The sequence below is a fragment of the Mustela putorius genome, unplaced genomic scaffold (genome assembly GCF_011764305.1).
Source record: "Mustela putorius furo isolate JIRA1106 unplaced genomic scaffold, ASM1176430v1.1 tig00000592_pilon_pilon_pilon, whole genome shotgun sequence".
Lineage (NCBI taxonomy): Eukaryota > Metazoa > Chordata > Mammalia > Carnivora > Mustelidae > Mustela > Mustela putorius.
In genome coordinates, this window is record NW_025421426.1 from 6233643 (window position 1) to 6259416 (window position 25774).

Genomic DNA, 25774 nt, shown 5'->3' on the forward strand with positions numbered 1-25774 from the left:
GCGACGGCCTTGGGCACTGTTAACCCTCCCCCCACAATCCCCTCCCCTCAGCCGCGTCCGCCAGAGCCCGCCGGTCCCGCCGCCCGGGGGAGCTAGGTGACGCCAGCCGGCCCGTCAGTCGCGCGGGCAGTGCCACAGGGCCCGGCCCCCTCGCTCGCAGCCCCGAGGTCCCCTCCTCCTCCCCCACCTCCCTCCTTCTCCGCCTCCCGGCCGCCCGCCCGGCCCCTCGCCCCGCCCAGTGTCTGCGGGGAAAGGAAACCGAAAGTGCGCTGCGCCGGGTGGGGCCGCGGACCTTCCTGGGCCCGAACCCGAGCCTCATTCGCAGCGGCGGAGGCGGCTGCGAGAAGACGTGCCGGAGCCCAGTGAGTGACCCCCGACCCGCGCCCCGGCCCCGCACCTGCTTCTGCCAGCCGCGACCCCCGGCGCCTGCGCGGCCCACCACTGCCTCTGCCGCCGCTTCTCCCCGGCGCCCTCTTCAGTCCCCCGCGCCCCATACCCGCCTCAGCATCCCCGCCGCCTCCTCAGTACCCCGCCACCCCCTCGGTGCCCAGTCTCCCCATCATCCACCCCAGAGTCCCGGGTGCCTCCCTCACAGCCGCGTTATCCTCTTGGCGGACCCCCCCCCCCCATCGCCACCTCTGCCTCCGACCCCTCAGTTAGTTCTGTCCTCTACCCCCATCTCTGCCCTCACTTTTCTGCCCCAGCCGCCCCCTTCATCTTCCTCGGTCTTTACCTGCCATCGCCTCCTTCACCCCCAGCTTTAACCCTCAGCACCTGCGTTCCCCATCCCTACTTTCAGGACCCCCACTAGCTGAGCTCAGCCCGACCCTCTTCTTCTGGAGGCCCCCCTCTCTCCTCTGCCATTCCCGGCCCAGCCTTGCCATCGCACCTTTTTCGTGCCACCGCACGACCCTGACTCCTTCTCGACCCCCTAATACGTCCATCAGGACCCCCTGGGCTCCTGAGTGCCCGTGATTCCTCCATCCTTCTTTCTAGTACCTTCTTGGGACCCTGCAGAAACACCCCCCCCCCATACGGACCCCTGGCCTGTCATCGCAGTCTCTTCCACACACACCCCCCCCCTTGGCAATTACCATTCTGCTCTGATTTGACCCGTCTACCCGCTTGACCATCACTGATTTTCTTCTTCCTGCCCTTTTAGGCTTTGACTCCCAAAGAAACCCACTTTAGTCTGCTTTATTTCATGGCATTTCCTGTTCTCTTTGCTCCTCCCTTTGCTTTCTTTTTTGTTTTTTTTTTTCCCCTTTCTTTTACCCCAGAAAATTTCTGAGTTTCTGTTTCAGTGTTTTTCAGCAAGAGAAAGAAGGCATTTTCTTCTCAGAATTTTTTTTTTTTTAATTAAGGGCGGCGGTGGGGGGGTGGTGCGGGAGAAGAACCGAAATACTGAATCTGCGCTTGAGAGCTAGCTAGGTTTGATGTGATGGGGCAAGAGATTCACCCACAATATTCCCAGCAGGAAGGAAACGGACTCCTTTTCTGATGGGGATAAAAGCTATTCCTCATATATTGCCAAATCTATTCAGAGTTTCCAACTATGAATATTTTAAAACTCAGTGAGAGGGACAGTCTCAAAAATCCCTTTGCTGAGGACTCTGAGTCACCCACTCTTTCCCTAGCCCCAGCTCATGTGATGTGTGTGAGTTGCACTGAGAAGTTCCCTTAAAGGGGCTTCCTCGTCCTCTTAGAGGATCACTGTCAAAAACCTTTAATGTAGAAGAGAGAGGAGAGGGAAAGAACTAAAGATTTCTCGCTGGTCTGGGGGAAACAGCGTCCTGTAGAGGCTAAGCCTCTGGTTATTGAAACATGTGATTTCCTTCTCTTGATTCAGTAGAATAGAGGGCTTAATCAGTTTGGCTGCATTCCAAAGAATAGGATAAGGGATAACGGCTCACTAATTATTTACAAACTATAGAATGCGGTAAGCTACAAAGTACTGTGTAATATAAATGCTGGGTGGGGTGGTGAATACATGGTTTTCGGATTAACAAAAACATACTACTTTCTGTCCTGGAAACAGTATTTGTCTGCTTTATGGGAGAGGAAAATGAAACCTAGCAACTGGTTAAGTACTTGGCTAAAGGCATAATCCAAACAGTAGTTTTAAATGGGAATTGGTGAACTCCTGCCCCCAGTGAAGTGCAGAGATAAAGGGAAAGGGGAATTTGAAATCATGTAAATTGTGAATTTAACATTTTATATCATATTTGGGCATTCACAGAGTTGAACACTCACACCCATGATTAAATCCGTTTTTAACTCTTAGTTAATAGATCATTAAGATGTAGAGGCAGAAGGACTGGCTTGATGCTATTTGGGTTTTGTTCTGCCAGATACTGTATTTCAAGGGCTCTGATCTCTCTCAATCTGTGCAGATTTCCAGATAACTGAAAGTAACGGGAACGTGAAGGAATTCATGTAATTCAGGCATGGAGGACAGAAGACCTTGCTTGGAGGCCAGGCCAAGGAATCCCAGGAATCCCTATACTAATCACAGAGGTGAGCAAGATTTTCTACCTAATGGGAAGGAAATTGAGTTCTGTATGAATGAGTAGGCGCACCTGAGACTGACAGCATCTCTCCAGTAAAGAATGGCTTATTCCTTAGCCATAGCATGAATGATTCAAAAAAATAAATAGCCTTCTCCTTTCTCTAAGAGAGCTGATGAATGGGTACAGTTCACTTTAACAAAGGTAGTGTAAGGTGTCTGAATTGGAAATATTGCTGATTTAGAGCAATGCCACCCAATAGAAAAGAAACATAATCAAGCCAAAAATGTAATTTTTAATTTTCTAGTAGCATCATTAAAAAAAGCAAAAAGAAACAGATGAAATACGTTTTTGAAATTTAACACTAATTTAATAAAATTTAATACCTATTTAAATGAGTATATCCAAATAACGTCATTTTATTGTAATAATTGAATACATGTATTTTATTATCATAGAACTTTATTAATTTCAGATTTTTACCTATTCCCCCAAATACTTAAATAGTATCATCTTAAGGTGGTATCAGTATAAAGAGATTTTTACCCTATTTTTGGTATCAAGTCTTCAAAGTTACATATGTTGTTTTACACATTTTTTTTTTTTAAGAGTTTGTTTATTTGGCAGAGAGATCACAAGTAGGCAGAGCAGCAGGCAGAGAAAGAGAGGGAAGCAGGCTCCTTGCTGAGCAGAGAGCCCGATTCGATTCGGGGCTTAATCCCAGGACCCTGAGATCATGACCTGAGCCGAAAGCAGAGGCTTAAGCCACTGAGCCACCCAGGTGCTACATGTTGCTTTACACATTTTAATCAGACCAGCCACATGTAAGATTCTTAACATCCATACGTGTTAGTGGATATGTATGTGATAGCATGTGTCTAGAACCTTAGTCACCAAAGCAGTTAGTTCTGAAAGCATCACTACTGCTATGATGATTGTTCCCTTAGAACTTTCTAAAACAAAACCAAATGGATTCTTGCTTTTCCCTAAATTTGCAGTATGTCACCTGAGTTTAGGTGTGAAACAAATGAGAAAGAACTGTTGAATTTTATTTTATTAGCTGCATGAATGTTGAACAAATGAGAAACAGCACAATTTTCATTCTTTAAAACATCAGGTCTTTCAGATCAAAATATTAGAAGGAGGACTTTCTTCTGATATTTGACTTTGAAAAGTAAGTAAGAAAGTAACACTTACAGAATTTAGGTTTCAGTAATATAGTATTTATATTTTATCAAATGTTCCTTTGTGTTGTCACAATAAACTTTTCTCTAGAAAGTGCAAAACAAAAAGTGTACAAAAATGGATTTAGCATCTGATGTCATATGAGATGGTATGATCATCTTGACTGTGATGTGCATTCATAACATTTTTATCTTCATATCATTGTATACAATCTTATTTTGTTTTTAAAATCTCCCAAGTATGGGGCGCCTGGGTGGCTCAGTCGTTAAGCGTCTGCCTCTAGCTCAGGTCATGACCTCAAGGTCCTGGGAAACGAGCCCCACATCGGGCTCCCTGATCAGCAGGAAGCTTGGTTCTCCCTTTCCCACTCCCTCTCTAGATGTCTCTTTCTGTCAACTGAATAAATAAAATATTTTCTAAAAAATAAATAAAAATTAAAATTTCCAAGTAATTCTCTTAAGTTGGGTCAGCTCCATCAATTTTATAGGAAAGGGAAGCGAAAAAAACCTGGGCTTGGGTACGTTGGCCAAGTTACTTAAGAAATAAGTGGCAGATTAAGGAAAACAAGTTCAGCTTCATCCACAGGGTGTGGTTAACTTTCATGTGTGGATTGGGTGTATCTCCTCCCTCCCCCAACAACTTCTTGTCTGGGATTCGTAGTAGATAATGCTATGTGGATGAACTTGTGCTTCAAAAGGGAGGAAAAACTTAAGTTTCATTTTTGAGTTTCCTAAAACAGAAGTTCAGTTTCGTTTTTCAGTTTCCTTTCCAACATAACTCAAAACATTTTGCTAAAGGAAGCCCCATCATCCACTTTGCTGTCTGATGCTGGACAAATTTCAAGAAGCATTTCTCTTGTCCTTTTATCCCATTTGATGCCTCTGTCGCCTGTGACATAATTGTTCAGTGGTATAACCAGTGACTCTAGAAGTTAGGAGGGTATTCCCAATAGAAAATATAGCATTCCCATAAATGCTAGTAATAACATTAATGAGAACTTTTTGTGTGTTAGGTACTCTACTAAGCATCTTATAAATATTTAATCTTTATACCCACATAGATACTTAGGCTTAGAAAAATTATGCCACTTGGCCAAGGTTATATAGTGAGGAAGTATCGAGGACAAGATTTGGACCAGATCTGTTTGGCTTTGGAACGCAGGCTTTGGCAGTCATTTGGTATTGCAAAAAACTAGAAGCAATGAGCTAATCTTTTTGACCCTCTAAAATAATCATAGCTTGTGAGGACTAGATGAGATACTGCAAGTATTTGTTCTTTAGCATGTATTAGGCTACATGTTTGTAAGTTTTATTTATTTAAATAATCTCTACGTCCAGCATGAGGCTTGAACTCAGGACCCCAAGATCAAGAGTTGTATGCTTTTCCAACTAAGCCAGCCAGGTGCCCCAACCAATGTTTATTCTTTTTCCCTTTTGCACCTTTTTAAAAAACAATGTTTTCATGATATATATAGCAACCATAGTAAGCTATTTTACACTTATTACATGACTTCATAGGAAACTTTCTCTGCAAAGAAAATCTAAGTTCCTTAGTTATTTTCGAAAATGAGAGTCTTCCATTATTGTCCTATTAGATTTCCTTGCACCTTCATTTTTGTGCTTACCCAATATTCTCATTGTCTTTAGGGCCTGTGGATGGAGAATTACCACCAAGAGCTAGAAATCAGGCTAATAACCCACCAGCCAATGCTCTCAGAGGAGGAGCCAACCAGCTGGGAAGGCAGCCTAGGGCCACCAACCATGCTGTTCCTGTACGGCAAAGAGAAGAAAGGTTTGGGGCTATGGGCAGGAACCCACACCAGGGAAGGAGAAACCATGAGGGGCACACCAGTGATGAACCTCGAGGCCAAAGACGTGGTCAGGAAAATGATGCTAGGCGGAGAAATGGCAACCAGGAGGGAAGGAATCACAGACCACCATGGTCTGACGAAAACTTCCAACAGTGGCGGACCCCCCACCAAAAGCCTTCAGAACAGCCACAGCAGGTGAAGAAGCTCGGCTACAAGTTCCTAGAAAATCTTCTGCAGAAAGACCCTTCTGAAGTGGTCATCACTCTTGCCACAAGTGTAGGGCTGAAAGAGCTCCTGTCTCATTCTGTTATGAAATCCAATTTCCTTGAGCTCATCTGCCAGGTTCTTCGGAAGGCTTGCAGTTCTAAAATGGACCGCCAGAGCGTTCTCCATGTCCTGGGCATATTGAAGAACTCCAAATTCCTCAAAGTCTGCCTGCCAAATTATGTGGTAGGGATGATCACGGAACCCATCCCTGATATTCGAAACCAGTATCCAGAACACATAAGCAACATCATCTCCCTCCTCCAGGATCTTGTAAGTGTCTTCCCTGCCAGCTCTGTGCAGGAAACGTCCATGCTCATTTCCCTCCTGCCAGCTTCTCTGAATGCTTTGAGAGCCTCTGGGGTTGACATAGAAGAGGAGACAGAGAAGAACCTGGAAAAGGTGCAGACCATCATTGAACATCTGCAGGAAAAGAGGCGAGAGGGCACTTTACGAGTGGACACCTACACGTTGGTGCAGCCTGAGGCAGAAGACCATGTTGAGAGCTACAGGACCATGCCCATTTACCCTACTTACAATGAAGTGCACTTGGATGAGAGGCCATTCCTGCGTCCCAACATCATTACTGGAAAGTACGACAGTACTGCTATCTATCTGGATACCCACTTCCGACTCTTAAGAGAAGATTTTGTTAGACCCCTACGAGAAGGCATTTTGGAACTTCTCCAAAGCTTTGAAGACCAAGGCCTGAGGAAGAGAAAGTTTGATGACATCCGAATCTACTTTGATACCAGGATTATCACCCCCGTGTGCTCATCGTCAGGCATTGTCTATAAGGTGCAGTTTGACACAAAACCGCTCAAGTTTGTCCGCTGGCAGAATTCCAAGCGATTGCTCTATGGATCTTTGGTGTGCATGTCCAAGGACAACTTTGAAACATTTCTTTTTGCCACTGTGTCTAACCGGGAGCAGGAAGATCTCTGCCGAGGAATTGTCCAGCTGTCCTTCAATGAGCAGAGCCAACAGTTGCTAGCAGAGGTCCAGCCCTCGGACTCTTTCCTCATGGTGGAGACAACTGCGTACTTTGAGGCCTATAGGCATGTCCTGGAAGGACTCCAGGAGGTCCAGGAGGAAGACGTTCCCTTCCAGAGGAACATTGTGGAGTGTGACTCTTATGTGAAGGAGCCACGGTACTTGCTAATGGGGGGCAGATATGATTTCACTCCCCTAATAAAGAACCCCTCGGCCACTGAAGAATCTCTGAGGAACGCTGAGGGCTTGAGACATCACCGAGTGAACGTCTTAGACCTCAGTCAGTGGCCCTCAAAAGAAGCCTTGAAGCTGGATGACTCCCAAATGGAAGCCTTGCAATTTGCTCTCACGAGGGAACTGGCTATCATTCAAGGACCTCCTGGAACAGGTAGGAGTTTTTCAGAGCATATGACATCTGCCCTATGAGATAGGCAAGAAAAGCTTGATTGTAGGTTTCTAGAGTATCTTGATTAGAGACATTCTCCTAAAATGGACATTAGACTTACCTATGAAGTTCATGGCGACCTTCCAGTGGGCATCCATTAGTATGCATAGTAATCAATATCACAAGGTTAGAGAAGACACCATGGGGTCAGACTTAGGAAGATGCATGACCTTTGCTTCATCAAAGGCTATATTAATTTTTATTTGATATTTTTTAATTTTTAATAAAGCGTATTTATTTTAGAGAGAGAGAACAAGCAGTGGGAGAAGCAGAGGGAGAGGGAGAAGCAGAGGGAGAGGGACAAGCAGACTCCACCCCAAGCACAGAGCCCAACTCAGGGCTCAGTCCCACAACCCTGAGATCAGAACTCAAGCCAGAACCGAGTCAGATGCCCAATTTACTGAGCCATCAAGGTGCCCCTGAGTTTATGTTACTTTTTTTTTTTTTTAAGATTTTATTTATTTATTTGACAGAGAAAGAGAGCACAAGCCGGGAGAATAGCAGGGGGAGAGGGAGAAGCAGGCTCCCCACTGAGCAGGGAGCCTGATGTAGGCCTCAGTCCCAGAACACTGGGATCATGACCTGAGCCTTACAAAAGCAGACACTTAACTGACTGAGCCACCCAGGCATCCCAAGAACTGTGGTGATTTTTGCTCACTATTTATTTCTTGCACCTATCCCAGTGCCTGATGCATATTAGGTAGTCAGTACTTAACTATTTGAAGGAAAAACGGAAGGAAGAAATTGTTATTTATCCTGCTCTACTGAAGTCTTTGGTTATCTTATATTGCATCCTCACTTACTCTGAGTTTTTTGAAGATAGTAGCTACCTTCTCAGCCTGACAGAGAATAAGAATTTATCTGTTTATAGACCTAATTATATTGGCCATTTACTAATGAGTCCATAACTCTAACTTCAATGTTGATTTCTGTGAGTTTTCTCCTCCTATCACAAAGGCAAGTCTATTGTGATATATAGAAAGCATTTCTAAATAATTTGTTGCATGAGGGTACTGGCTAAAAAAATACCTTACAGTTGTGAAAAAATATCTTAGAGCTGTGAAAAAAGAGAGAGGGGAGGGGGATTCTTTTTATGTGCTGATAGAGAACCGTCTCCAAGGTATATTAAGTGAAAAAAGCCAGATGTGAAGTTGTGAAAATAGTCTGCAACTGTTAACATTTAAAAAAAAAAAAAAAAAGGGAAGGCTAGAGAAAGACTATATTCTTATTTGTTTGCATTTCCATAGAATGACTAATTCTAGAAAGTGACACGAGAAACTGATAATATTGGCTGCTTCCAAGGGGTGGCTGGGGGCAGAAGAGTGTGGGAGCCTTTTGTAATACACCCATTTGTGCTCCTTGGATCTTAAACCATCTCACTGTAGGACTTCAAATTTTTTAAAATAATGATTTGCTGTAAATAACTGTTCCTTCTAGGAAGTCTTTTAATTTTTTTTTTAACTCTCCTTTTTCCTTGTTTTTTTAGGCAAAACCTACGTGGGCCTAAAAATTGTTCAGGCGCTTCTAACCAATGAGCCTGTCTGGCAAATTAGTGTCCAGAAATTCCCCATCTTAGTTGTGTGTTATACTAATCATGCTTTGGACCAGTTTCTGGAAGGTAAGTCTAGGCAAAATTGTTCTCTATCAAGATATTTATAATTGAACTGTTGGCAACTTCAGTAGCTTTTTTTTTTTTTTAAAGATTTTATTTATTTATTTGACAGAAATCACAAGTAGGCAGAGAGGCAGGCAGAGAGAGAGAGAGAGAGGAGGAAGCAGGCTCCCTGCCGAGCAGAGAGCCCGATGTGGGACTCGATCCCAGGACCCCGAGATCATGACCTGAGCCAAAGGCAGCGGCTTAACCGCTGAGCCACCCAGGCGCCCCAAGTAGTTTTTTTTTTTTTTAAGATTTTTTTTTTTTTTTAATTTATTTGACAGAGAGACATCACAAGTAGGCAGAGAAGCAGGCAGAGAGAGAGAGGAGGAAGCAGGCTCCCTGCTGAGCAGAGAGCCCAATGCGGGACTCGATCCCAGGACCCTGAGATCATGACCTGAGCCGAAGGCAGTGGCTTAACCCACTGAGCCACCCAGGTGCCCCCCGAGTAGCTTTTTATTGTCTTTGAAATAAGTCGTTAGTCTTTCCATGACCTGCAGTGCTGTGTGTGGTCTGCTGTAGACTAACTCTGAACATTATCTCCTACCTCTTCCCTTGTTCTCCCTAAGTCTGGCAGCACCGATCGTCTTCAATTCCTCCCGCTTCTCCCTTGGACCAGGCTGCTCCCCCCTCACTTCTTCTCTTTTCCTCTCTCGCCATAGTGACCTCATCTAGCTTGGTTGGCTCCAACTCATTCTTCAGGTGTCACCTTAAATATCTCTCTAGGTAGACTTTCCCAGTGGCCCCCAGACAAGGTTAAGTCTCCTTTTGTATTTTTTTCTTCAGAAACTTACTATGTATGTAACAATTTATTGTATATGTTTTTACCCTGGGCTTTAAACACCGAGATTGTTCCCGTTTCTTGATATATTCACAGATTCTGGCACATACTCGGTACTCAAAAAAATACTAATTGCATTAATGAATAAGTACATGTTTTTCATTTTGCTTATAATATTTTCCAACCTATATCTTCCTTTAACCTAGAGTAAATCTTCTTTATTCTTGGGATCTGTTTAAATATTAGATCCTCAAGAATTAGATCACTGCCCCACCTGAACTAGGTAAGGTACTCTGTTAGATACTTATAGTCTTTACTGTACTTACTGCTATTATGATAAACTGTGTAATGTGTAATCTTCTCTGCCAGACTGTGAGACATGAGAACAAATTAAGAACTGAGTCTGTGTTTTTACCTGCTGTATCTTGAGAACCTAGCACATGCCTGGCACATGGTGACCGATCAGCGACAGCCTGTAGAGTGAATAATAGAGAATATTTGCTAAGTGCTTACCTTGTGCCAGGACCTGTGCGGGAGCTATATAGCTGCGCTCTCATTTGTCCAGACCATACCCTGTAAGGAAAGTATTTCTTGTCTTCAAGTCACAGATGAAGGACTGGAGCTCAAGAAACTTGCCCTAGTTTATATAGCCACGGTGGTGAAATCAAACTTTGGGTCCCCAGTTGTCTGATTCTAAACCCTGTGTTCTTAAGCACCACCTACTGCTCTGCAGGTCATTTCATCTCTGGGGTAGAGTCCTGTAGGCTCCAGTTTGTTCCCTAAGGGAGCAGCTGCGACAACATCCCAAACACACAGAGGTCTCTCCTGAGAGAATCCAGCATAGCTTGTCTCACCTCTGCTGTGTTCTGCCTTGCCCCACAGGCATCTACAAGTGTCAGAAGACCAGCATCGTACGGGTAGGTGGAAGGAGCAACAGTGAAATCCTGAAGCAGTTCACGCTGAGGGAGCTGAGGAATAAGCGGGAATTCCGCCGTAGCCTCCCCATGCACCTCCGGAGGGCCTACATGAGTGTGAGTTCTGGCTTGGGCTATCTGAAATAGTTCAAGGTGGAAATGTGCTTGAGAGCAGTGTCTGCCCGGGTACGCAGTCCAGAGATGATAGGCAGGCACTCCGCAGAGTGGTGAAGGGCAAAGGTTCCTTCCAACAGTCCGCCCTGCTGGGCCTGTGGTGTCACCTTTGCCCTCATAGTCAAGGGGGGAAAAGGACAGAAACCCCCCCCAACCCCCGCAACAGCCCCTGCCAGGACCTTTTAAGGTCACTTTCCTGAACCACCAGCTGCCCTTGCTTACAGCCCATCTTCTAGCTGGACAGCAGTGTAGCCCAACAAAACTCTCAGTTCCCCCCCCAAAAAATTTTAAAAAACCTCTCAGTTCCTATTACCAAGAAAAAGAAGTGTCTACAACAGTATCCTTGGCCTGTTTTTCTGTTGTATTAGTTATTTCCTTTTCTTACTGATTGTTAAGAGTCTTTTAGACATTTTAGATTGTAATCCTTTGGTTTTGAGACAACAATAATGTTGTTGGGAGTTGTTTTGTTGACTGGTCTATTTATTTATTCTCTCTTCTTGCTGTCCTTGTCTTAGCTTTGTTTTCTCTCACTATAGGAACTGAGTTCAGGAGATGATGGTACTCCTTCCTCATTTCTTTCTCCCTGTTCTTGGCAGATTGTGACACAAATGAAAGAGTCAGAGCAAGAGCTGCACGAAGGGGCCCAGACCCTGGAGTGCACCATGCGCGGTGTATTACGGGAACAGCACCTGGAGAAATACATCTCTCCCCAGCATTGGAAAAGCCTGATGAATGGACCAGCACAGGTAGGGGTCATCCTGTGGGTTCTAAGCATCTCTCTTGCCTCAGGACTTGGAGCAAGTCTCCAGCAGAAGCAGCCATCCAGAGCTTTTGATGATCTGATGGTGCCATAATGTGAGAAGTACTTTTTCCTGAGGAGAGGTGACTGAGTATAGTAGTCAGGAGCAAGACTTGAGAACCGGTTTGTTGGGTATGAATTCTTGTTTTGCTCTAGGCAGGTTACTTAATTTTTCTGTGCCTGTTTCCTCTTTTATAGAGTGTGGATGATGATAACATTAAGTTGAGCCATACGAAATTGCTAATATTTGTAAATTTGACTTGCAAAAATGGCGGTTTCTTAGAGATTAATGTAATTCTTACGGGAACGTTATTTGGATAAGCAAGTTAATATTTGTAAACCACTTAACATAATTAGTGTGCTCTAAGTGATTGGTAAGTAAAACAAAATCATAACAAGGCAACATAGCACATCTAGAGAACCTTGAAGTCAGCAGACCTAAGTCATACAAATTGACTGTGTGCCTTGGTCAGTGTGACCCTCAGCTCTCTCAGCAGTTAAATGGGTAATAATAACACCTGCATTCAAGGGATATTCTAAGAACTAACTGACGTGATTTCTGTAAATTGGCTGGTCAGGAACCCAGTGAAATGGTAACTCTCTTATCAAAAGAGTTGGTGACTTCTAGGGTTACAAACCCAGAAGCCTGAAGGGGTCAGTCAGGATCCATAAATGACTAAAGCAGGCTAGATCTGAGACACTGGGAAGAGAGGGCTTGGCAGACTGGAAAAGAAGTGGTGGCAGCCCACTTCCAGCAATTTGTTGCCTTTTTCAAATGCAGGCTCATTGCCATAGGTCCTGATTTTATCTGGAGAGGAAATTTTTATTTTTAAATTTTAGGCAAGACATGTTTAATGATCCAGTTGTCCAAGGGTTTCCGAGCTATAGCCTCTAAATTTTAAGGGAACTACTTTTGCTACTTCACAGAAACCTTTCCTTTACTCTGTCATAGAATTCTCGTGACTGATAATTATTCCTTCCTTAGGATAGCGAGTGGATTTGCTTCCGGGGCTGGAAGCAATCCATGATGCTGGAGTGGCTGGGCCTGGGTGTCGGTTCCTTCACCCAAAATGTTGCTCCAGCGGGACCTGAAAATACAGGTAAGAGTGCATATCTACCTAGAACCACATCTCAAGATGCAATATGGTAAAGTTAAAACTCAAAAGTAAGGGGCGCCTGGGTGGCTCAGTGGGTTAAGCCGCTGCCTTCGGCTCAGGTCATGATCTCAGGGTCCTGGGATCGAGTCCCGCATCGGGCTCTCTGCTCAGCAGGGGCCTGCTTCCTTCCCTTCCCCTCTCTCTGCCTGCCTCTCTACCTACTGTGATCTCTCTCTGTCAAATAAATAAATAAAATCTTTAAAAAAAAAAAAAAAAAACTCAAAAGTAATACCTAGGATGTATAAAGAGCTATAATCAGTCAGAGAGGGGCAAGTAATAGCTTGATAGGAAAATAGATAAAACATATTTTACTTGCACATCACAAAATAGGACTTTTTTTTTTTAATATTTTTTAAAATTAACATATAATGTATTTGCTTCAGGGGTACAGGTCTGAGAATCATCAGTCTTACACAGTTCACAGCACTCACCTTAGCACATACCATCCCCAATGTCCATCATCCAGCCACCTATCCCTCCCCCCTACCCCCCAGCAACCCTCAGTTTGTTTCCTGAGAGTCTCTTACGGTTTATCTCCTTCCTGAACCCATCTTGTTTCATTTTTTTCCCTCCCTTTTTTCCACGACCCCCCAACCTGCCTCTCAAATTCCTCATATCAGAGAAATTATAGGATAATTGTCTTTCTCTGATTGACTTATTTTGTTTAGCATAATACCCTCTAGTTCCATCCACATCGTTGGAAATGGCAAGATTTTGTTTTTACAAAATAGAAAATTCTGACGGTCAGTAAACAAAGAGTGCTCATTAGAAATAAAAGGAACTAAAACCACAATAAGATGCTCTTATACACCAGATTAGCAAAAATTTAAGTTTGCTCTAACCCCACACTGACAAGAATATAGAGCAGTAGGAACTCTGCTAATGGGGATACTAGTATATGTGCTGCCGAAGCGAGCACTGCGAATGGGGATATTAATTGTCGAAACCACTTCATAATAATAGAAAAACTCAAATAGAAGGAACTCAGATGTTCATCAACATTTATACAATGGATGGATGAAGTACTATCCATTCGGATCATAAAATACTGTACAACAGTGAAAAGGAATGAGTCACAGTGTATATGGCAATGTATGAGTCTCTCTCAGAAACAGGCTGAATGGAAAGAGCAAGCTGTAGGAAAATATATACGATATTATTCCTTTGGTATAGAGCTCAAAAAAGTGAAAAAAAAAAAAGAAAAAGAAAAGAGAAAACAAAGCCAAAACTAGAGGATATGTTGTTTAGAGGTGTGTGTACCTTATAAATGTGGTAAAGTTATTTTAAAAGAAAGGTAGGGGGCAAGATAGGAGCAGTAAAAATCAGGTTAGACAGGCCCACAGGAGTCTTCAAGAAATGGCTGATTTTTCTTCTTAAATTGGGTATGAGGTACCTGGATGTTCATTTTATCAAATTTTATTATCTTTTAAATTGTCCATTTACATTGTATACCCCTCTTTTGTATATTTGACATAAGTAAAATCTTTGTTAAAAAGGGATACATTTCAGGGTACCTGGGTGGCTTAGTGAGTTAAGCCTCTGCCTTCAGCTCAGATCATGATCCCAGAGTCCTGGGATCAAGCCCCGTGTCCAGCTTCTTGCTCAATAGGGAATCTGCTTCTCCCTCTCCTTCTGTCCCTTCCCCTGCTCCTTCTCCCTCTCTCTCACTCTTAAGTAAATAAAATCTTAAAAAAGAGTGGGGGGGATACATTTATATGGTATTGAAAAATACCATGAAAAAGTACCTAAGTCTCCCTCCCTGATTTCTCCCAGTTTCGCCAGCTAGAGGTAACCACTTAACCCCCTTGAGAATGTCTTCATGCATCTGAGCTCTTCTTATTGCCTTCTGCTATTTTTTGGCTTCAAGTGTTTCACCACTGTCCTGCCTGCTTTCCTCCTAGCCCAGGCAGAAGGGGAAGAGGAAGAAGAAGAAGGGGAAGAGGAGGGTTCATTGATAGAGATTGCAGAGGAGGCTGACCTAATTCAAGCAGACCGGGTGATCGAGGAGGAAGAGGTGGTGAGGCCCCGGCGGCGGAAGAAGGAAGAGAGTGGGGCAGTCCATGAGTTGGCTAAAGTACTTCTGGCCATGAGGCTAGACAACTATGGCCCCGGAACAACAGCTGGGCAGGAGCAAGCTGCCGGAGAGTGGGAGGTAAACTCACCTGCTCGTGTCCTCTGGAATCCCTAACAGAATGGGAAATGGGAGTTCAGTTACTCCTGCCAGGTGGGCGGGGCTTAAACTCCTCTGAAACAGGCCTGAGAATGTCTGTTCTGGTTAGAACTGCAGCCTCTCATTTTCACCTACTTCTGTTACAGCAGTGTATTCACTTTGTCCTCACAGTTAACTTAATTTCCCCCTTTTACAGCCTAACCATAGTATAAGGTGGGGGGTCCAGTTCCCAAGAGTATAAAAATTCTGGTGTTTCAGAGGTTCCTTGTCAAGAAATTCCAACTTAGAAAAACAGGAAGCCAATGCTTCTCTTGAACTTTGGGGGAAATAATTCATGTGTGAGTCAGATCAGACACTTAGGATCTCAGTGCTTGGTGCTTTTGTGGATATTATCTTCTCGAGTACAGATGAGCCTGTGAACAACATATTAAGACTTCAGAGAATTCAAGTAAAGCAGAAGGAAGCAAGCTGTGTAGGCTGGATGGAATCTCATCTTTCAGTCACCCTGGAATTTGATGTTTCTCTTTAAGCCAGAATTGTGTGTGAACACCTAGACTTTTCCTCTGGTACTTCCTTTGGTAGGACCCAATTCGTCCTCAGAATTTACCATGCTTTGCTATGACAGTAGAGAACTGGATACTCAAAATGACATTTTCTGACCTCCACTGATGATTTAAGGGACCTTCAAAGGCAACTTTGGATATAATTTTCACTGGTCTGCTAGCTTTGAACCTGATCTTCTAGTTCAGGTCAGCATCACTGTACATGCTGGATGAAGTCTGATCCCAGTACATGGAATTATGGATTGGGCATCTCTCTGCCACATGGCCTTAGGAGGAGTTGATTTGTTTGGTTTTGAAGTGGGGGGAGATACGGAACACTGTGACCGCCATCTTTCATGCCAATCCTTCTAAAGACTCATGGCCTCAGTCTTAGTACAGAGCCAGGGAGAGCACTTTCTACTAAATGGTGCCTTTCACCTACTTGTTGACGGTACTTTGATGGCGTTAAGACCATCTTAGCAGGGGGCGCCTGGGTGGCTCAGTGGGTTAAGCTGCTGCCTTCGGCTCAGGTCATGATCTCAGGGTCCTGGGATCGAGTCCCGCATCGGGCTCTCTGCTCAGCAGGAAGCCTGCTTCCCTCTCTCTCTCTCTGCCTGCCTCTCCATCTACTTGTGATTTCTCTCTGTCAAATAAATAAATAAAATCTTTAAAAAAAAAAGACCATCTTAGCAGGCCCTGTACGGCATTTGACAAGAAAGATTCATGTCTGCTACTTTCAGGACGAGTGTTTGAGGAATGAGAAATAGAATGTGGTCAACAGACAGTCAGTGGTACCTATTGTCAGGAGCATTCCAAAGTGCTTTCCGTGTATTTATTCCTTTAGTCAGTTTAGCAGCCCTGCGAAGATGTACCATTATTATTCTCATTTTATAGAAGGGGATGCTGAGGTACACAGAGGCCCACAACGTAGTAAGAGGTAGATGGGGCTTTGCACCCAGGCAGACTATCTCCAGAGCCCTCGTTTAGCCACTCTTCACTGGAGTTGGGAGAGTGTGAGACATTCAAAGTTCTTCTGAGGGGGGCACCTCCTTTTTAATGTGCTCTGGCCCCCACCTTGGTCTTAGAATTGGGCCCACCTCTGCTCAGATGGTAACCCTGGCTGGTATTGATGTCCATAGACCCAGCGCAGCCAGAAAAAGAAAATGAAGAAGAAAGTGAAGGTTGAACTTCGCAAACTGAACACCATGACTGAGGCTGAGGCTAATGAGATCCAGGATGTTTGGCAGCTGGACCTGAATTCTCGATGGCAGCTCTATAGGTATTATGCCCACTCCCCACACCCTCCCCCAACTAGCTCATGTAATTTCCCCAAAGAGTTCTTTTGCTGTTCTGGAACATAACCCCCCATTGCTTCACCACGACTTTCAACAGTGTTAACTGATGATTGATTGCATGCCCCACTGAGCTGAGTGCTAGGGTCACGGCCGTGGGATAAAACGTACACTCAGCTCTACCCTTATGGAGCTTAAAGTTGTCCAGGGAGACAAATTAGTTGCACAAATAGTTACAAGGGGTCATGAACATAAGAAAGAAAGGAGCAAGGAATACTAAGAATATTAACATGGGGTCTGAGCTGGTCTGAGGTGTCTAGGAAAGTGACATTGGAGGCAAGATCTGAGGGATTAGTAGACATTAGCAAGGCCAGCAGGGAATGGGGAGCAGATGAAGTCATGGGGACCATATGCATAAGGCATTGACCTGGGAAGGAATATGGCCATTTGAGAAATGGAAAGAAGGCAGCCAGCATGGCTGTGGCTCAGAGAAATGGAAACTGAGGTCAGGGAGGTGGGCAGGGGCCTGACCACAGGGCCTCATGGGGCAAAGATGAGGAGCCTGGATTATCAGAAGCCACTTTTCGAAGTGTATTGAAAAGCCGTTAGAACATTGTACAGCAGAGTAGTTAGTGAGTTAGTGACACAATCTGTTGTACTTGTAAACCAAGACTGAAGAATTAGGGGAAGGGACTCACGGATGGGGCAGGCAGAATTTGCGAGAAATTCTTGGAAGCTTTTTGAGGTCCCTTACTCTCTTCTCAGTAGTTAACGTCTGTTCTTTATCCTGCTCCCCTCCTTAGCTCCTGGTCACCTATGTACATGTCTCTGCACATCTTTCTATCAGGCATGTTGGACTCTGTAAACCTGGGTCTCTCCTTCCTCTCTCTCTCTGTGGTCTAGAAGCTCCTCAACGGTCTAGGTTCCACTTCATACACACTGAAGGGGGTTCCTCCACCTTCTCAAAGAGCACACATCTTCCTCTCTCTGCTTCTTCACATTCTCCAGGCTGTGGCTACAGATGTACCAGGCCGACACCCGCCGAAAGATCCTCAACTATGAGCGCCAGTACCGCACGTCAGCAGAGAGGATGGCGGAGCTGAGGCTCCAGGAAGACCTGCACATCCTGAAAGATGCCCAGGTTGTAGGAATGACAACCACAGGTGAGAAGGCGTGGGGGATTTGACCTGACCCAGCCATTCACTCCTAGCACCAGGCTCCTGTCGGACTACTTAGGACAGGTAAAGAGGAGCTTCTGTAGCAGGTTAGAGGGAAAAGGCCACAAGAAGCTCCTAAAGCAAGCTGTGTTTAGGAAACTGATGGTGAAATGTTCCCACTTGGCTCCTGCATTTGGAACCCCAACAGTGACCCCCATGGGTGTGATGCTCTGGAGACCATCCGGCAGCCCTTGTTCTCTCATTCTTGGTCAGCACAGCCCTGGGTAGATGCGAGGGCTCAGTTGTCACAGGGTCCAGTGCCCGAGCTCAGGGAGCCTCCTCTCTCTCGACTCCAGGTGCTGCCAAATACCGTCAGATTCTGCAGAAGGTGGAGCCTCGGATCGTCATTGTGGAAGAGGCTGCCGAAGTCCTTGAGGCCCACACCATTGCTACGCTGAGCAAAGCTTGCCAGCACCTCATTCTGATTGGGGACCACCAGCAGGTAGGGCAGGAGCCCCTAGAAGGTAGAGAGAGAGGACGGAGGGGTGCGCTCAGATGGAAGACACTGGCCTCTCTACTTCACCAGTCCTCGAGCTTTGTAGCTTTGTGGGATTCTTCCCCGCACCTTCCCCATTCAGTTTAACAGCAAGTGCTCTTAGATTTGGGGTGTATTTCAGAGGTACTGTCACTAATTTTATCTGTTCCCTTTGCTACTTTTATAATCTACAATGACCTTTTAAGTGGACTGTTGAAACAGTATGCGCCTTATTCCCCTACTTCCATTTTTGTCTTCCTCTAATCCATTCTTTATAAAGGAGCCAGCGAATTAAAAAAAAAAAAAAAGTTAATCAGATCATGTCACTCTATACCTTAAGACCCTCCAGTGATTTTTCCATTGACTTCATATAAAAAGCAGGTTTCTGGGTGCCTGGGTGGCTCAGTGGGTTAAGCCGCTGCCTTCGGCTCAGGTTATGATCTCAGGGTCCTGGGATCGAGTCCCACATCGGGCTCTCTGCTCGGCAGGGAGCCTGCTTCCTCCTCTCTCTCTCTCTGCCTGCCTCTCTGCCTACTTGTAATCTCTCTCTGTCAAATAAATAAATAAAATCTTTAAAAAAAAAGAAAAAAGAAAAAATGCAGGTTTCTTAAAGTGGCCTTCAGAAGCAAATATTCTCAGGTTCAGTCTGCTTCTCTGATTTCTCCTGTCACCATCTCATTTGCCCACTGTGTTCCTACTCCTGCCCTCCTTCCCACTGCCTCTCATGGCTGGCTTTCCATACGATAGACAGCTTCCTCCATGCTGGCATCAACTCAGAGGTCACTCTTCAGAGAGGCCTATTTAAAGGAACTCCCACCCCTGGGCACTCTGTCACATCACCCTTATTTCTTGCCTTTTTGGCCCTTGTGGCTCTTTATCCGTAGCTTGTCAGTACTTAGAGCAGTGCCTGGCACATGTAAGGCACTTAAAAAACTTTTTTTTTTTTTTTAAGATTTTATTTATTTGACAGACAGAGAGAGAAGACAAGCAGGGGGTTTGTGAGAGGTAGAAGCAGGCTGCCCACTGAGCAGGGAGCCCGACTTGGGGGCCCAATCCCAGGACCCTGGGATCGTGACCTAAGTCAAAGGTAGACACTTAATAATTGAGCCACCCATCTGCCCCTTAAAAAGCATTTTGATGGGTGAGTGGGTCGGTGGGTAGATGGATGGATCAAATATGTCAATACAGAGTTCTCAGACTTGTTTCTTTTCTCAGCTGCGCCCCAGTGCCAATGTGTATGATCTAGCCAAGAATTTCAACCTTGAGGTTTCCCTCTTTGAACGGCTGGTGAAAGTAAACATTCCCTTTGTCCGTCTGAATTACCAGGTGAGAAGCTGGACTTGTATTATTATCTACCAAATGTCCAGGAGAAGTCTCCTGGGAGCCTGCCAACTGTCAGTAAGAAAGGTCTCATAAAAATAAAACTGGTTTAAAAAATAAATAAAATAAAACTGGTTTAAAAATTAAATAAGTAAGTAAATAAATAAATAAGTAAAACTTGTTTAGTAATGTGGTGACTGTCAGACTTCTTTTCTGTTTCAAAATACCACGAGATCACCCAGCGTTGAGTTGTGTTGGACAAAGGAGCTGATTGCGTTCTCTTTTTTTCTATTCTTTTCACGTTACCTCCAGATTTTCCACCAGCAGCCTAGTCTTTGGAAAACTGTTCTCTGGCCGCGTTTCTAATGACATACTTTCTTGTTTCAGCACCGCATGCGCCCTGAAATTGCCCGGCTTTTGACCCCTTACATTTACCAAGATCTGGAAAATCATCCCTCTGTTCTCAAATATGAGAAGATAAAGGTGAGTCTGCTCTACCTGATGTTTATGTGATGCTGTCAACAACCTGGAGGGCTGTATTTCCTGAAAATGGAAAAGGGTTTTCAGAAGGGACTAGAGTCAGCTTTTTGTTTTGTTTTTGTTTCTTTTTCTTCTTAAGATTTTATTTGAGAGAGTGAGAGCATGAGCACGAGCAGGGGGAGAGGAAGAGGGAGAGCCAGGCTCTCTGCTGAGCAGAGAGCCTAATGCGGGACTTGATCTCAGGAGCTGGGATTATGACCTGAGCCAAGGCAGACACTTAACTGACTGAGCCACCCAGGTACCCCTAGAGGCACCTTTTTAAAAAAATGTTCTAAATTTTTTAGGGTGCCTGGGTGGCTCAGTGGGTTAAAACCTCTGCCTTCAGCTCAGGTTGTGATCCCAGGGTCTTGGGATCAAGTCCCGCATCGGGCTCTCTGCTCAGCAGGAAGCCTGCTTCCTCCTCTCTCTCTGCCTGCCTCTCTGCCTACTTGAGATATGTCAAATAAATAAAATCTTTAAAAAAATAAATTATTAGGGGCGCTTGGGTGGCTCAGTGGGTTAAAGCCTCTGCCTTTGGCTCAGGTCATGATCTCAGGGTCCTGGGATCGAGTCCTGCATCGGGCTCTCTGCTCAGCAGGGGGCCTGCTTCCTCCTCTCTCTCTCTGCTTGCCTCTCTGCCTACTTGTAACCTCTCTCTGTCAAATAAATAAATAAAAATCTTTAAAAAAAATTAAAAAAAATAAAAAATAAGTAGATCATTAAAAAATATTTTTATTAAAAAAATAAATTATTAAAAATTTTTTTAAATTGATTTTATTTTATTTGACAGAGAGAGACCACAAGTAGGCAGAAAGGCAGGCAGAGAGAGGGGGAAGCAGGCTCCCTGCCAAGCAGAGAGCCTGATGCGGAGCTTGGTCCCAGGACCCTGAGATCATGACCTGAGCCGAAGGCAGAGGCTCTACCCACTGAGCCTCCCAGGTTCCCCTAGAGGCACCTTTCTAAAAGCTTGTTATTAAGGGGAGAAATAATACAGAAGTTGAGACAGACGTGGATATTGAATCCCAGCTCTGCCACTTAGTAGCTTTGTAACTTTTCAGCAAGTAATACCATTTCCAAATGTCAGGGTCTTCTGTAGAGTGAGAATAACGGGTGCGGCCTCATCTCATTGTTGTTTTGAGGGAGATGTGTGTAAAGCAGTCAGCCCAGTGGAGTGATGTAAGTTAGCTCCTCTCTCAACATCTTCATCATCATAGCTGCTGCCTGTTTCCCGGACTATAATAGTTGGATTATGGATGGATGTTTTAAATATTTATATCGGGCACCTGGGTGGCTCAGTGGGTTAAGCCGCTGCCTTCAGCTCAGGTCATGATCTCAGGGTCCTGGGATCGAGTCCCACGTCGGGGTCTCTGCTCAGCAGAGAGTCTGCTCCCTCCTCTCTCTCTCTCTGCCTGCCTCTCTGCCTACTTGTGAGCTCTCTCTGTCAAATAAATAAATAAAATCTTTAAAAAAAAAAAAATATTTATATCAAACAAATGTATTGAAAACTAAAATAGGCAAGTTCTTTATCTATTTCCCTACTTAACATGGTCCCAAAAGCATATGCTGACTGACTCCAAAATTAAAGGTTGCGGTACAAAGTATACAGAAAGCCTTGCACGGTCTCTCCCTGGAATAGGGTCAGTGGCCAGTACATGTGAAGATAGAGGAAACTGCACAAGTGAGCCTCCTAACATATCACGTATTGTACTTTCTAGGGGGTCTCTTCCAACCTTTTCTTCGTGGAACACAACTTTCCTGAACAGGAAATCCAAGAAGGCAAAAGCCACCAGAACCAGCATGAGGCTCGCTTTGTGGTAGAACTGTGCAAGTACTTCCTGTGCCAGGAGTACCTGCCCTCCCAGATCACCATCCTCACCACCTATACCGGGCAGCTCTTCTGCCTGCGCAAACTCATGCCAGCCAAGACATTTGCTGGGGTCAAGGTCCATGTGGTTGACAAATACCAAGGAGAAGAGAATGACATCATCCTCCTCTCATTAGTGCGGAGCAACGAAGAAGGCAAGGTGGGTTTTCTCCAGATATCCAACCGCATCTGCGTGGCCTTGTCCCGTGCCAAGAAGGGGATGTACTGCATCGGAAACATGCAGATGCTGGCCAAGGTCCCCTTGTGGAGCAAGATCATCCACACTCTTCGAGAGAACAATCAGATCGGCCGCACGCTTCGACTGTGCTGCCAGAACCATCCCGACACCCACACCTTGGTATCCAAAGCTTCTGATTTCCAAAAGGTGCCTGAAGGAGGCTGCAGCCTACCCTGTGAGTTCCGGCTGGGCTGTGGACACGTCTGCACCCGTGCCTGCCACCCCTATGATTCCTCACACAAGGAGTTCCAGTGTATGAAGCCATGCCAGAAGGTCATCTGCCAGGACGGGCACCGGTGCCCTCTGGTTTGCTTCCAGGAGTGTCAGCCTTGTCAGGTGAAGGTGCGTAAAATCATTCTTCGGTGCGGCCATGAACAGATGGTTCCTTGTTCCATGCCTGAGTCAGATTTTTGCTGCCAAGAGCCTTGCCCCAAGGTTCTGAAATGTGGGCACAGGTGCAGCCACCCCTGTGGTGAAGACTGTGTGCGGTTATGTTCGGAAATGGTCACCGTGAAACTCAAGTGTGGGCACAGCCAGCAGGTGAAATGTGGTAACGTGCAGGACCTCATGTATGACCTGCCGGTCAAATGCACCACCAAGTGCAGCACCGTCCTGGACTGCGGGCACCCTTGTCCCGGCTCCTGCCACAGCTGCTTCGAAGGGCGCTTTCACGAGCGCTGTCAGCAGCCCTGCCAGCGCCTGCTCATCTGCTCACACAAGTGCCAGGAGCCATGCATCGGCGAGTGCCCACCCTGCCAGCGGACCTGCCAGAACCGCTGTGTCCACAGCCAGTGCAAGAAGAAGTGTGGGGAACTGTGCAGCCCCTGCGTGGAACCCTGTGTCTGGCGCTGCCAGCACTACCAGTGCACCAAACTCTGCTCTGAACCCTGCAACCGACCCCCGTGCTACGTGCCTTGTACTAAGCTGCTGGCTTGTGGCCACCCCTGCATTGGTTTGTGCGGGGAGCCATGCCCCAAGAAGTGCCGGGTGTGCCACCAGGAAGAAGTCACCCAGATCTTCTTTGGCTTTGAGGATGAGCCTGATGCCCGCTTTGTGCAGCTAGAAGACTGCAGCCACATCTTTGAGGTGCAAGCCTTGGACCGCTATATGAATGAGCAGAAGGATGACGAAGTTGCCATCAGGCTGAAGGTGTGCCCTATCTGCCAGGTGCCCATCCGTAAAAACCTGCGGTACGGAACCAGCATCAAACAGCGGCTGGAAGAGATTGAAATTGTCAAGGAAAAGATTCAGGGCTCAGCAGGGGAAATTGCAACCAGCCAGGAACGACTTAAGGCCCTACTGGAAAGCAAGAGCCTCCTCCATCAGCTGCTTCCTGAAGATTTTGTGATGTTGAAGGAGAAGCTGGACCAGAAAAATCTGTCCGTGAAGGACCTGGGCCTTGTCGAGAATTACATCAGCTTCTATGACCACTTGGCTGGCCTGTGGGATTCTCTGAAAAAGGTAAAGGTCTCAGAGCAGGACAGAGTGGGGATTCGACTCGAACAGGTCCATAAGTGGCTAGCCAAGAAGCGTTTGAGCTTTACCAGGCAGGAACTGGATGACCTCCAAAGTGAAATCCAGAGGCTCACATACCTGGTCAACCTCCTGTCCCGCTGCAAGATAGCAGAGGGGAAGATGAAAGGTAGCACAGCGGAAGAGGTCTACAGTGTCCGGAAGATCCTTGAGAAAACATGTAAGTTCACCCAAGAGGATGAACAGTTTGTGCAGAAAAAGATGGAAGCTCTGAAAAACATCCTTCCTTGCTCTGGCCTGGGCATCTCAGAGGAAGAACGAGTGCAGATAGTCAGTGCTATGGGTTTTCCTCGTGGCCACTGGTTCAAGTGCCCCAATGGCCACATCTACGTGATTAGCGATTGTGGGGGAGCCATGCAGAGGGGCACGTGTCCTGACTGTAAGGAGGTGATTGGGGGCATAAATCATACCCTGGAAAGGAGCAATCAGCTTGCTTCTGAGATGGACGGAGCCCAGCATGCAGCCTGGTCGGACACGGCCAACAACCTGATGAACTTTGAGGAGATCCAGAGGATGATGTAGGAAGATGGCGCACTGCTGCCTTGTGCCTAGCCACCTCCGGGCTGGGATCGGCTCCCTTATGAAGGAACCGAAGTTTGTTTTTTATTATTGTCCTTTAGTCTTAGCACCTATTTAAGGATCCACTTTTAGGGGTTGCCCACCTTTGTTTCTAGATTTCCCCTGCGCTAGAATAAGCACTTTACCTCCAGAACTGAGAGCGAAGTTAACAGATTTCTTCTCTTTTTCTCCTGCAAGTTAGTGGAAGGCCTCCCTGGAGCACGTTTGGGGCTTCCACCTTGCGCTGCCTGCCGGTATCTCTGGGTCCTGACTCAGTCAGATGTTTTTTCTGCAGTGCTCCGGGGGCAAAGTACGGACTCAGTGAAGCAGACTCAATTCTAATTGCCAGGCCCTAACTTGTAGACTAACTTTAATCCTAATAAACAGAGGTCCAGAGGAGTTGTTTATGAACTGCTTATCCTTTCAAGGAGCACAAAAATCCTTCCCACCCTCCTCCTCGGGCACCCTCACTCCCGGAGACGGAGGCATGTGATAAGACAAAGACTTCAGTGACTAACCCTGACCCAGTTACATAGTCACGGAGAGTGGGAAAGGCGCTGGGGCTTATGCAGTGGGCCCAGGCTAACTTAAAGGAGTGATTCCCCTTTACCCTCTCTTGTGACTGGCACTTTGGGATGGTGGAGGTTTCTTGGTCTGCAGGAGACATTCCGTAGCAGTGCTGGTTCCCCAGGGTCCTGAATGGAATGAAACTTCTATTTGGTACCAGCAGCAGCTATCCAAAGTGCGACCCTTTGTCCTAACACTATTACAGCTTTTGCCTGGGCAGGGTTAGCATGCCAGCAGCTTCTGCAGGCCCCAGACCCATGCCAGAAGCCAGCCCCCAGGCCTGCTGCCTGCATACATTTTCCCTCAGTCCATTGTTCCTAGAACAGACACTTAGGCATCTCAGGTCTTTCTAATATTGGTGAGAAAAATGTCCTTTTCCTATGTATGCATATCCTTTTTTGTCTTTACTATGCACTTTAGCCTATAAAGCCAATTAATAAAAACGATGATTGAGAAAATCAGTGGTCCGCATTTGTTGTCAGCTGTTAGAAGCAGCTCGGCCGGCTTGAGACAGGATGGGAATGGAGACTCTGCCTACAAGGAGGCCAGTCCTGTTTCTGTGGTATGGGGTTTTTATTTATTTAGGTGAGTCCTTTTTACTCAAGGTAAAAAGAGTTTTTTGTATAAAAAGATTTAACTTGAAGTTTTCTTCCCCAGAGGTAGCTGTCAACAGCTTCCTGAGTCCTTCCACAGGTAAGCTATGCACTGCAGTGTATAACCCTTGAACAAAACAAAACACGGTAGATCATTCTGCACTTGGCTTTTGTAACCTAACAACCTTAGCTTGGAGATTTGG

General features: G+C 45.7%; 1 protein-coding gene across 3 annotated transcripts; it reads left to right on the forward strand.

Annotated features, from left to right (window-relative positions):
* The first annotated feature begins 221 nt into the window (after positions 1-221).
* Positions 222-25436, forward strand: ZNFX1 (zinc finger NFX1-type containing 1). 3 transcript variants are annotated; one of them, XM_004746223.3, is made up of 14 exons: positions 222-362; positions 2394-2517; positions 5339-7147; positions 8691-8822; positions 10522-10670; positions 11324-11473; positions 12512-12626; positions 14585-14835; positions 16535-16674; positions 17696-17850; positions 18201-18346; positions 19595-19705; positions 20087-20182; positions 21934-25436. In XM_004746223.3, the coding sequence occupies exons 2-14, from the start codon at positions 2448-2450 to the stop codon at positions 24373-24375; spliced, it is 5766 nt and encodes a 1921-aa protein (XP_004746280.1). In that variant the 5' UTR covers positions 222-362; positions 2394-2447; the 3' UTR covers positions 24376-25436. The 3 variants fall into 3 exon arrangements, with proteins under 3 accessions (XP_004746280.1, XP_044938040.1, XP_044938041.1); XM_045082106.1 differs by lacking the exon at positions 222-362 and adding an exon at positions 3625-3681 and having other exon boundaries at positions 2407-2517; XM_045082105.1 differs by lacking the exon at positions 19595-19705.
* Positions 25437-25774: the final 338 nt, after the last annotated feature.